The 12,769-nt window shown below is 41.5% G+C and overlaps 1 protein-coding gene across 1 annotated transcript; it reads left to right on the top strand.

Annotated features, from left to right (window-relative positions):
- Positions 1-593: 593 nt before the first annotated feature.
- PLK2 (polo like kinase 2) lies at positions 594-6,653 on the top strand. Its single transcript, XM_038170743.2, has 14 exons — positions 594-908; positions 1,255-1,362; positions 1,529-1,645; positions 1,843-1,972; positions 2,250-2,337; positions 2,739-2,834; positions 3,074-3,272; positions 3,363-3,510; positions 3,958-4,055; positions 4,688-4,811; positions 5,075-5,315; positions 5,414-5,543; positions 5,636-5,746; positions 5,862-6,653. Exons 1-14 carry the CDS (start codon positions 693-695, stop codon positions 6,051-6,053), a joined length of 1,998 nt encoding a protein of 665 aa, XP_038026671.1. The 5' UTR covers positions 594-692; the 3' UTR covers positions 6,054-6,653.
- Positions 6,654-12,769: the final 6,116 nt, after the last annotated feature.

Genomic DNA, 12,769 nt, shown 5'->3' with positions numbered 1-12,769 from the left:
AGTCACGAGCTGCCCCGCATGGCAAAGCCACCACTGCCTTTAGAGGTGCACTTGTGCTGTTTGAAGACTCGTGTGTCCTCCGAAACAAAACGTGAGAGCCGGCTGTCGCTGCCCCGAGCTGTCAGACAGCTCTGAGCGCCCGGGGGCGTCGCGGCGGGGGCTCCCCGTGCAAACGGGGGGGACGGGGGAGCAGGCAAGCGGGATGCGAGCTTGGGTCTCAGCATCGTGCCGGGCTCCGTGCTGCGGCGGCGCTGCTCAGGCACAGGTGGGGAAGAAACAAATATATACATATATACACCTCCCTGCCTTCCTCCTCTGCAGCCGCGAAGACGGACGGACAGACGGACGGACGGCCGCCTTCCGCGGAACGGGCCGGGCCGGGCAGGAGAGGAGGGCAGAGGAGAGGAGGGGAAAGGAGGGGAGGGGAGAAGAGGGGAGAGGAGGGGAGAGGGCGGCTCCGTCGACGGTCTCCGCCGATCCCGGCCAGTCCCCGCCGCCGGGGGCCGATCCGGGCGGTCTCGTTGGGGGCGGAGCGGGGTCCGGGGCGGAGCGGCGAGGCGGGGCCGCCGCCCGGGATATAAGGGGCGAACCGGGCGCCTGCCCGGAGTCGGCAGCGCGTCGGGAGCGGGTTGGGGAGGGGATCGGAGCGGGCAGCACGGAGCCGGCAAGGGAAGGGGCTGAGAGGTGCGGTGATGGAGCTGCTGCGGACCATCGCCTACCCGCCGGGAGGCGGTGGCGGAGCCTCCAAGGGCTGCGAGGCGGCGATGAGCAGAGGCAGCGGCGAGTCGCGGAGGAAAAAGGCTGAGGAGCAGCCCCACCAGCACCCGCACGCCGCCGCGGAGGTCTCCCGGATTATTACCGACCCAACGACCGGGAAGCGCTACTGCCGCGGGAAGGTGCTCGGAAAGGTAATGGACCGTGCCCGCTCCGGACAAAACGGGCTGCCCTGCCCGCGGGGTGCCCCGCTCGGACCCCACAGCCACTCGGTTCACCCCGGCCTCCCCCTCGCTCCCAGCACTCATCCTGTTCCCCCGCCACATCACGGCCCCGGCGAGCCCGCGGAAACGATTCGGATTTGGGGTTGCGCGACACAACCCCTCGGGCAGGCGATGAACGCGCAGCCTGTCTTTTTACCAAATTGTCCCGTGCGAAGGAAGTCGTGCTCCTTGACTAATACATGAGCTGGTGAATGACTAAGTGTGGGGCTTCTTTCATACCTGCTCTAATTGCCTTTTTTCTCCCGTGTCTCTTCAGGGTGGATTTGCAAAGTGTTATGAGATGACAGATTTGACAACAAATAAAGTTTATGCTGCAAAAATCATTCCTCATAGCAGAGTAGCAAAACCTCATCAAAGGGAAAAGGTGCGTGCATGAATTACTTTTTTTTTCCCGTCCCTCTTAAACTGTGTGCGCGCAGGATTGCCCAACCATTTTTTTTTTCTGAAATGGTTGTGATAGAGCTGTCTGCTCAGCTCAAGCTAGTGGTCACAAGGTTAACAATGCTTTTTCCACCCTCTTGTCTCTGCAGATTGATAAAGAGATTGAGCTGCACAGAATGCTTAATCATAGACATGTTGTGCAGTTTTACCACTACTTTGAAGACAGAGAGAATATTTACATTCTTCTGGAGTACTGCAGTAGAAGGGTGAGCATCAACTGGGAGAAATCCAGTATTTACTTGCCTGGAATCCACAACTAATTTAAATGTGTAATGTGTAAAAGGTATTTTTCATGGCTTCTTTAGTTGCCATTTACCTGTGTACTAATTTACCTCTGCTTAAGATTAATCCTCTGTGCGAATGTTCAGTGACACTTTGTTTTTCATTTGTTTTTCCTCTGCAGTCAATGGCTCACATCTTAAAAGCAAGGAAGGTATTGACAGAACCAGAAGTACGATACTACCTCAGGCAAATTGTGTCAGGGCTAAAGTATCTTCATGAACAGGAAATCTTGCATAGGGATCTTAAACTAGGTGAGTTGTTCTTGCTTACTTCCGAACACCACTTCAGTTTTGCCAGCCCTGTACCACTTTACACCTGCGTGCTGATAACTTAATTAATAGAATCAGCTTAGTCTGTCTTTATAGTGGAAACTTGAAGTGCTTAAGGGGTGATATTCAGTATTCATATTAAAAAAAAAAAAAATTCTTGGCTAGCTTCTGGCTTTGAACAAAGTATGACTCAGCACCTGTGGCAAATGCATTCCTACCTAGCAAGAAAAGGACTGACTGGAATTCCTCTTTCTGCCAGGTAACTTCTTCATTAATGAGAACATGGAATTGAAACTGGGTGACTTTGGCTTGGCAGCTCGTCTGGAACCACTGGAGCACAGGAGGAGGTAGGAGCTTTTTTTTTTTTTTTTTTTTTAAGAAAGAAAAGGAAAGCCTAGTAAAAAATGAAACGAAATTCACTAGCAAAAGCTAGTTTCTTCTGGCATCAAGATTTCCCCTCTTAGAAAACAGGTTGCTGTGCTTTGACGTTTGCTTTCCTGTGAGCATTTGAATAATAGCAAATGCCAGAGGCAGGGTATCTGACTAATGGTTCAGATATGAGTCTGCTTTTCCTGTATCATGAAGACACCATGAAACATGTCTACACTATTAGCATTCATAGAAGTCTTCTTCAAGAGCCTTCAAGCTCTTGCCCAAACATGAGAGTAAAACCTGCCCTATGAAAAATAGCTTCTCTCCTCTTTCTATCTGGAATACTAACAGGCTCTGTGGCCTCTTTGATTTGCAGAACAATATGTGGCACACCAAATTACCTCTCTCCAGAAGTCCTCAACAAGCAAGGGCATGGCTGTGAATCTGACATCTGGGCCTTAGGCTGTGTAATGTAAGTACTTTGCTGCCTTTGAAACAACATATTTCTGTTTCTGGCTTAGGCTTTTAAGAGTTCAAAGGGAATGGATGTGGTACTGCACTGCTTTCTAGCCTTTTATATATGCCAAGCCAAAGTGCAGAAATTCAAATTTTCCGTCTTGTGAAAAGAAGACACTACATTTTCTGTAGTTGCAGATGTATATCATGGGTGTATAAAACATGTAAAGTTAACTTCCTTTTGCTTTTAAACAGGTATACAATGCTGTTGGGAAGACCCCCGTTTGAGACCACAAATCTTAAGGAGACATACAGATGTATAAGGGAAGCAAGATACAGTCTGCCTTCATCTCTCATGGCCCCTGCGAAACACCTAATAGCTAGTATGTTGTCAAAGAATCCTGAAGACCGGCCCAGTTTAGATGAAATAATTCGACATGATTTTTTTGTACAGGTTGGTATTGTCTAGTGTCCTGACAAACTATCCACCCTTAAATAGGCAACCTGTGGTCTAAAAATTGCTTTTTGAATCTCCTTTCCACAGGGCTTTACACCTGACAGACTTTCTGCTAGCTGTTGTCACACCGTTCCTGACTTCCATTTGTCAAGTCCTGCTAAAAATTTCTTCAAAAAAGCAGCTGCTGCTCTCTTTGGTGGTAAAAAGGATAAAGCTAGATACTTCGACACACACAGTAAGTGAATTATAATTATGCGTGGAACTTACCTCTCTGTCGCCTGTGCTTCAGAGTCATGCTCATAACATACAGCTATGAGATAGCAAGGGAGCACCTGTATTTGTCTCTGAGCTTCCTTGAATTAGGTTTGACCTCTTTATCAATAGGTATTGATGGCAGCCTGCAACCTACACCAACTTACATAAGTAAATGCTTCTTCTGGCATACCGACAATCTATATGGGCCATCTGTTAGCCAGTCTATTTAAGTTTACTCTCTTAGTGATCTGTGTATAATGGCACTACTGTTCTGGGAGACTGGCAGGCTTAAAAGTACTTGCTGGAAGGAGACAATGCACTCTGCAGTTAACTTGTTAGGTTTTCTGTAATGCAACAACATATAAACAATATAAAACAATGCTTCTAGATGCACCATTAAGTTTTGTTTTGTTTTCCTGTGTAACAGACAGACTAGCTAAAGAAGATGAAGAAATTTACAAACTCAGGCATGATTTGAAGAAGACATCGATAACCCAGCAGCCCCACAAACACAGAACAGATGAGGTAAATGCAAGTGTGGTTCAATTCAGATCCAATAACAGTTGGGTGGAGTAGCTATAATTAAGTTATATTTGACTTGGATATCACAGCTCAGGCTGTACACAGCATAATCAAGCTTAAATGATTAGGAGAGTTGCTTTAAGAAGGCTTAACCGAGCTTCACCAAACTATGGCAGCCTTTGTAGGGAGACTATCAATTTTGTCTTTTGAGTAATTACAGTATCTGCCTAGCACCCATTGTTATGTGGAAACTGGTCTGCCAGGTGCTCTTTCCCAATATTCCAAATTCAGGGCTTAGTTTATGGTTGAATACTACTGCTTCTTAAAGGGTAAACACTGAGATCTAACCCTTAAAATTTTGGTGTTAAGGCCTCCATGCAGCTGTCTCTTCTGTTTTCCTGCATTAGCAAAAGATTAATAGTGCTTAAAATTAAAATTGAAGATCTGAAGAATGGAAGGACTTGGCATGCTTCAAGCGTGGTCTAGTAGCAGTTCTTCATACTTTCTTGAAACATTAATACCAGTTTTCCTGGATTTTTTTGTTTGTTGATAGGCAAGAAAGCCATGTGAAAATTTGTGTGTAAGCCTTGGCTTGTGTTAATGTTTTATGTTTACATGTCTGACATCTCTTCTAGGAGATCCAGCCTCTTATCACAACAGTAGCCAAGCCGGGAGCGTTACCAGAAACTAAGCAGATTGGAGACTCTATTCGGATGATAGTCAGAGGAACTCTGGGAAGCTGCAGCAGTAGCAGTGAATGTAAGTGCAGCAAAATGTAATTTCTAATTCTTATTCCCACTCTTACTTTCTTCGTGTCTCCAGACTTAGAGGCCTGGAACAAACAGCTGCTTCCTACCCTCCTATTTTTAGTGCTTTACATTCTATAGTAATATTTTGAAAGAATTAAAACTGGAAAGCCATAAAGACTGAACTTGTTAAAATTACAGTCCAGATAACTTCAAGCTTTAGAATTAAAGGCTTCTCTGTGTGGTTATGTCAGTCTAATAATTCTTCTCTTTTAGGCCTGGAAGACAGTACTATGGGAAGTGTTGCGGATACAGTTGCAAGGGTTTTGCGTGGATGTCTGGAGAACATGCCAGAAGCAGATAGCATTCCCAAAGAACAGCTGACAGCATCCTTCCAGTGGGTTACAAAATGGGTGGACTATTCTAACAAATACGGCTTTGGCTACCAGCTGTCAGATCACACTGTTGGTGTCCTTTTCAACAATGGGGCGCATATGAGCCTTCTGCCAGATAAGAAGTAAGAATAATTACTAACCAACCACTCACTTGGGCAATTTAAACTTGAGGTGGTTTTACCTTACATCTGACATCCTTATTTTCTTTCTCCTCTTACAGGACAGTCCACTACTACCCTGAGCTAGGCCAATGCTCTGTCTTCTCAGCTGCAGAGGCTCCTGAACAGTTCATTAGCCAAGTAACTGTACTGAAGTATTTCTCACACTACATGGAAGAGAACCTCATGGATGTAAGTTCAACATTTTTTGGATGTTGAGTTTCAGAAATGAACCTTGAGCTAAATGAACTGTGAGTTGTTAACATGTTTGTTCCCTTTCCTAGGGAGGTGATCTGCCCAGCCTTACAGATGTGCGCAGGCCCAGGCTTTACCTCTTACAGTGGCTTAAATCTGACAAAGCACTGATGATGCTCTTCAATGATGGCACATTTCAAGTAAGTCCTGTTGCATCACCTGACACAATGCTTCTACAATCCTTGACCGCAAAACTTACGTGGCAGTCACTGAGATAAGAATGTATACAAACAGGAACTCTCTTCTCTTTTGCAGGTGAACTTCTATCATGATCACACGAAAATCATCATTTGCAATCAGAGTGAGGAGTATCTCCTTACCTACATCAATGAAGACAGGATATCCACAACGTTTCGCCTGACAACTCTTCTGGTTTCTGGATGCTCGCTGGAACTAAAACACAGAATGGAATATGCTCTGAACATGCTGCTGCAGCGATGTAACTGAAGGGACTGACTTAAACCAAATGGACATTCTTGTTCACTGTGAAACTTACAGTGGGGATAGTGGAGCAACTAGTATGTTGATGATGGATGTGTGGTGGTACGAAAACTTGACTGTCATAGTGTGCTGGGCACACTTCTCTTAGACAGAAGCCTAAATCTACTGTTGGACTAAAATGGTGTGACAATGAGTTCTTTGGACCATAGTTTTCCTTGCTTCGTGTGTGTTAAAGATACTTTTGATATGAATTCTGAGCAGAGTGTGACTACTTGCTCCTGTGTAAGAGAGCATTTCTGATGGAGTTAAACTGTGAATATGTATCTGGAAAGGGAGGGAAGGGTGAGCTCCATTGCTGTGGAATAGCTGTTACAAGCAACAAGCAGCTTCTAGCTGCTTGACTGTGAACTATGGCCATACTTTTTTTTTTTCACCCCCTTATTTTTCAAAAACTACCCCCACTTGTGGCTGGCAAAGTGCATTCCTTGTTAATAATTTTTTTATTTATTACAGCCTAAAGTGAAGTATTTATTACACAACATTTTTTTTGGACCTTGGCATTTTAAATATAATTCTGTTGGCAATAAAGAGAATGGAAAATCTGAAGCATCACTCTCCACTCTTTTTACAGTACAACTTAACCTTCCCTCCTTGCTATTGATAAACATCTCGCAGGTCTGCTCTCCTTATGCCACTTTAAAAAAAAGTCTGCTACAGCTCAGGCTATGAATGACTGAAGCTTTAAAAAGGAGCAGTCTGTCCATGTCTATGCACACTTGTAGTGACAAGCATCAATAACCCACTGCTAATTATAGCAGTAACTCTGAATCAACAGTTGATGAAGCTGCAGAATAATGATATGGACCTTGACACTCACTTATTTTCCTAGGACAAAAGCCTTATGCTAAGAACAGCATAAGGATGGCCTGGCCTGTATAGCAATCCCACTGCTCCTAGGACTACATAGATAAGAGCATTTGCCTTCCTAAACTGAAGGCAATGCAATTTGTCTGTTAATTTATGCAAATAAAGGGGATTACTTAGGACTGATGACTCAGTGTAGGAGGGTTATGTCTACTTGTAGCCTAGACTTCCTTCTATATATTGTATAGTACCTAGGTCTATGTAAATGAAGGCTGGTTTTCAACTGTTCTGATGCAGTATCAAGCAGTAGTTCAACTGCTTATTTGGATTAATCATTGTATAACTGAACCAGGTTTGTTCTAAAGGCAGACCTCAATTGTCATCAGTGTTTCATTCAAAGCAGCTGAATGCAAGGAGCAGGCAGTCAGTGTAATAAAGTGCAGACTAAACAAAGCACAGATGTCAACCAAAAATAGTGAGCAGAGGAGGTATCACTGACTTGCTTCATCTTGCAGCAAGCTGTATAAATGTGATTGTTTTCCTTGTATTGAATACCATGCATTAGGTAATATTTATTTGCTTCTCAAGTCTAGACAGGAAGACTTAATTGAGTTCTTCAGATGGATTCATTAATGTAACTCTGGCACTTCAGTGAAGTTAAATATATACTTGCTATAGTGAGCAGAATTCAGCTTCCCAGCTGTCTGCTTTCTTCAGGGGATAATGATTGATTTTATTCCTGGGAGGACATGCTTACCTCATTCTGCTGCGCACATACAGTTGTTGTTGAGCTCTTTTTACTTACAAAGTAAGATCTCACTTTTTGTTTATTATACAAGTAAGCACACAGTTTGTATTTGAAACAAAAATTACTTGGTCTATAGTACTTAATTTCTTCAATTGGGAAACAAATCAAAACAATTCTTTGAGTATCTATGTGCTAGAGAAACTGTGAAGCTTTACTTCAGTTGCTATAATTTCTTCGAGTATCAAAATCATCTTTCTGTGGCTGAAATTCAGGTTGCTGTAAGCAAACACCCCAAATCCTATAGGATGCTAACTGGTTGTGGACAGTTGTAATGCAGCTCCTTCAAATACAGCTAAGTGAATCAGTTATCTGTACGCAATGTATATGTATGGTACCGGGATGCTTGGTGCTTTCTAAATCTTTGTGTATCTTTCTGGTCAGTGCTCTGTAGCCTTACTTTACTTTTTAAGTTTCATATTGAAAAAATAAGAAAGGTTTTTAGATAGGGTTAAGAAAAAATGCTAATTTAAAAGTGCACTACCTTCACCCTACTCCCTCAGCCCAAGAGGGAAAGCTGCTTTGGAATTTGTAACATAAAGACTTGCATTTATAACAAAGGTTCTGAAATTCTTTCCCAGGGTGGATCCTGTCTTAAATAAGACACTGTAGTGCACTAATTGACCTCTTTTACCCAATCACATAACATCCCTGTTGTAATTCTGTGTATGGGAAGATTAATATTAGAAATGTATTTGTCCATTCCTCAATATAACAAGTGTCTTACCTTCTCTTGAAAGACAGTCATGTTGTGGATTTTTCTTATGTTTGTCAAGCAGTGATTCGAATCTTTTTTTATTGAAAAAAGTGTAAACACAGCATAAACATGTACTTTGGGAGCACATGTACTTGAAGGAAAATATGGGGATATTAAAGGATTAGGTGAAAGTTGGCACATAGATTTCTTAAGTATGAGTGGTGGACCCAGGAAATAACACTGTCACAAACACACAAAAACAATAAAAAACAAATAACCCCCCTTTGTTGTACTTATATGAAAATATATTTATCAAATCTTAAAATATATTTTTGCAAATATACATGTGTACTTGCACAGTCCAGTGTGGTAACCTACCAGTAGGAAGCAAGTCAAGTAAGCAATTCAAAAATATCAATGCAATGCATTACCCATTGATGCCACTAGTCACTTGAGTGTTCTGGGGCACTCTGTAATTCATGTAAGGTGTTCTGAAATGATTCCATTTCATGAAATCACTTCATATACAGTATATGAGAAAAAAAAAAAAAAAAAGACAGTTCATGTTCTTGTGTTACAAGCTACTCTGCAATATTGAACAAACGAACAAACTTCCTGACATTGTCCAGGCTACTTAGGAAACTAAAAACAAAACAAAACAAACAAACAAACAAAATCAGTCACTTTAAACCAATTTCATTACTTCTGAGAATAATCATTCTCAGAAAAGAATAATTGGAAAATGATCCTTTTACCCTTTTACTACCCATTTAGAACTGTGAATTCCCTGAATGATTAGAGGGATTCTAAATGTAAATAGGATTTTTCAAAAACATTTTATAGATTCCTGTAGGTAATAGATAACTATTTGCTTTGTGGATTTTTTCTTGGGGGGGGGGAGGGGGGCTGGTGTCCATTTTAAAATGCCTTATGACATATTAAAATCAATAGTCTTCGACTGAATTGCTACAAAGTTAGACACATATATTCAAAGTAAGAAGTTAAACTCCACTTAAATATACAGTATCAGAAATTAATATCATGGTTCATGAGTATTTGGAAATTAGTATAACAATACAAAGATTTAGCCTCTGGGATTTATCTGTGTAAATTAGCTTCAGCATGGAAGGAAAATGATTTGAAAGATTTTGTCATATGACATAGAATTAGACTAAATTTGAAACTGTTGCAGGTTTTTTATGTACCATGAAATCATGGGGAAGAAAACATTTTACATTTTCTCTATTATGTAGGTGTTTTGTGAACAGGAGTAAGGTATTATCCCACTTGACTATTTACTGCTCTTCCTACTTATTATTAAAAGAAACACTTTAAACTGTCATAATGGTGACATAAAGGTTTAATGAAGTCAACAATGCCTTGAGAATACTCATTATTGGTACAAAACTGGATGAGGTAAGGTAAAAACTTTTTATTCTGAGGTTCAAAGGCAGTGAGGTACCTTACTGTTGCCTCCACAAAGGATTTTGACTGGAATAATTGAATGAACTCCCTGGCACTTTGCCTTCTCTTGAGGCAAACCAGAAATTAAGATTACCCCATGCTCTCCTCCCCTACTTATCTTGAGTGATTCATGAAAATCACTGCATATTTTCCATCAATAATTTCAAAAGCCATTTAAAGGAGAGGGTGGAACAACAGTGCTCTGTGGATGAACGGGTGGGTGTCTTTCCATCCACCAAGAATTGTAGGCAGAGGTGGACAATATAAAGTGGAGGCAGCTGATAATCCAAGCCTTTCAAATCCAGAGTCACAGGCACACACAGTGCTCCCTTTCTCATCACTAACCCACAATTCAGCACAATTACTGTAGTCTTCCTGTCAGAGAAGACTCCCTCTCTCTTTTGGCCTATTAGACTTCATGCAGAGGAGTATTCATAATCTGACTGTGGATACTTAATGGATAAAATTAAGTTTGATTCTGATCAAATTCTGATTAAAATTCCTTTTAATTCAATCACATTCATTTTAAAAATAAAGTTGAGCTTTGGTCCACATCATATTTACTGCTTTACTACTACTATTACTTGAGATATCAGATAATACCTTTTTCCTTCTTAAAGACCTCTTTTTTACTACCATTCTGATTTTCTCTTCTTTTCCCCATAATTCCACTCTGGAATAAACATCACATCATTATTTATACACCTGGATTTAAGATCTTTAGGGCTGATGTATCACAAAACTCTACACTTCCCAAACAAAGGCGACTCCAAAGTGCTACAGTAATTCAAATAACCCAGTCACAACCTGGTCATTTTGGACGTCTTTCTCATGCACCATTCTTCTGAAGGACTCAATTCACAGTATTTCACATGAAGTGACCACCACATCAACACTGCTAGCAAGATAAATAAAAAGAGCTATAAGGTCACATTTTCAATCCTATCACAGACTCAGGAAGACCTCACCTGCTCATATGTCAAACACTGACTTCACAGACACAAGCATTATAATCAAATTAACAGGTAAACTGACAATTCAGGGAAATTTAACACATATAGAAGTTTCTCATCTTTAAAGTAGCATCTGCAATTTGCGACTTACGGCCATAGTCTTTTTTTTTTTTTTTAATATAAATAAAGACACTGAAAAATTTTAAGGAGGTTTGTTTGTTTGGATTCATTGGAGGGGAGGAAGTGTCAGGAGTTATGTGGTGGGATTGGCAAATTGGTTCTTTTCCCTCTCTCCTAAAGAGAAAATTAGTGTGATTATAGCATTACTGGAAGCTGACCACTTCAGAGAGTTTAAGGGGTTTAAGAAAGGCTGCTTAAAATGGTTCAGTTTCTTTCTTTTACTTCTCTTAACAGCTTTGCAGTGCTAGGTGTCAACAGATTTTGGGGAAGTAAAGCAATTTCTGGAGACCCTTCACGACACAGACACAAACACAGACACAAACACAAAAGCAAACACAACTATTTTAACTGAGCACTAAAAAGCTAGACGTCCTTGTTTCTCAGGGCAGTAGCTGCAGAATTAGAGCTGCTAAGACTTGATGTTACTATCATTTCAAAGATAAAATATGAAAAAAAAAAAAGAAAAAGAAAAAGAAAAAAAGAAGAAAAAAATAAAATAAACCTTTCAAACTCCCAGTTCTATCAGGGGCTTGTATACTGATATATCATAAAGAAATGAGTCTGGAGAAAAATTCTGCACCTTTTATTGCAGTGTTTAATATATGGCTGGAATTGTAAAAGAAGCAAAAATTAAATGTAGAGTTGGATGTGAACAATTCTGTCTCTAACGGATGAAGAATACTGGTTCAGATGTGAGGAGTGGGGAGAAGTATATTGCTTAATAAAGCAGGCTGTGGCAGAGGTGGATGGTCAATGAGGACAGCAGAAAAGAAGCAAGGTTGTGCCATCAAATTAAGTTTCATCTCTGAAGAGAAAAAAATACAAAAATAAAGCAGTTTGCTTATCATCTTCAAGGACAGCTTCTCATGATTGCCTTCACATTAAGTCATGGATAGCTGCAGTCAAAATGCATGAGAGGTACAATAACTGGATAGAACAGGAAAGTTTGGATGTTTTAGTACAAGGCAGCTGAGAGAAACTCATACTACTTTAAATTCTTTTTATTACCTATTAGCACAGGCTGCAACAGTTGTGTATGATGTTTCACATAGCAAATGAAAAAAGCTGGCCTGATTTCCAGATACACCAACCTCTGTCAGTGCTGTGTACCAATGGAAATGCAGTGGATGGTCTCTCCTTACAGTCAAGGCTAGGTATCTCATAACAGGATACAGAACAAGGGGGTGTCAGACAGTGGTTATGGGGAGGAGAAAGCACACGGAGTGATTATAGGATTATTCAGTAGTATATGATCCTGTTTCTGTCTCTCTAAGCATTTACACTGAGCTTCTCATCCTCACATCTTATGTTTCCCCAGCATGTCAGTTCCTTCTTGTTATCGTTAATTACAAATAATTAGAAGGTTGGCTTGGGAGGGTGACTCACAGCACAGAAGGGAACAGGGTTTTCAGAGGGGTTCTGGAAAAGGCATGGGAGCTCATAGCACTATAAGGAAGGAAGAGAAGGTGCTGGTGAGCTATGAGTCATGGGAGGGAGGCCTGGGAAAGAAACATCAGGGAGGGCCACCAGGGGGGCAGAGGCACATGTTTTGAACCCTCTCTCAGTGCAAACATGTTGTGAGGGAAGTGGAGAGCTGAAGAAGCAGGTAAGAAGGAGACAGCCAGATGAGACACTTGGTGAAGAAGTGAAGACCTGAAGCAGGCCTCAGGGCAGGCTCAGAGAAAGCTGGGTCAGGCCTGGGCCAGCCTCTCAGCAGACCAGGGACAGTCCTGAGAGGGGCGCTGAGGATGCCTCAAGC

Source organism: Anas platyrhynchos, chromosome Z (assembly GCF_047663525.1).
Source record: "Anas platyrhynchos isolate ZD024472 breed Pekin duck chromosome Z, IASCAAS_PekinDuck_T2T, whole genome shotgun sequence".
In the NCBI taxonomy this organism is placed as follows: Eukaryota; Metazoa; Chordata; class Aves; order Anseriformes; family Anatidae; genus Anas; species Anas platyrhynchos.
The sequence above is the reverse complement of the archived record's forward strand: the minus strand, read 5'-3'. Positions and strand labels throughout refer to the sequence as shown.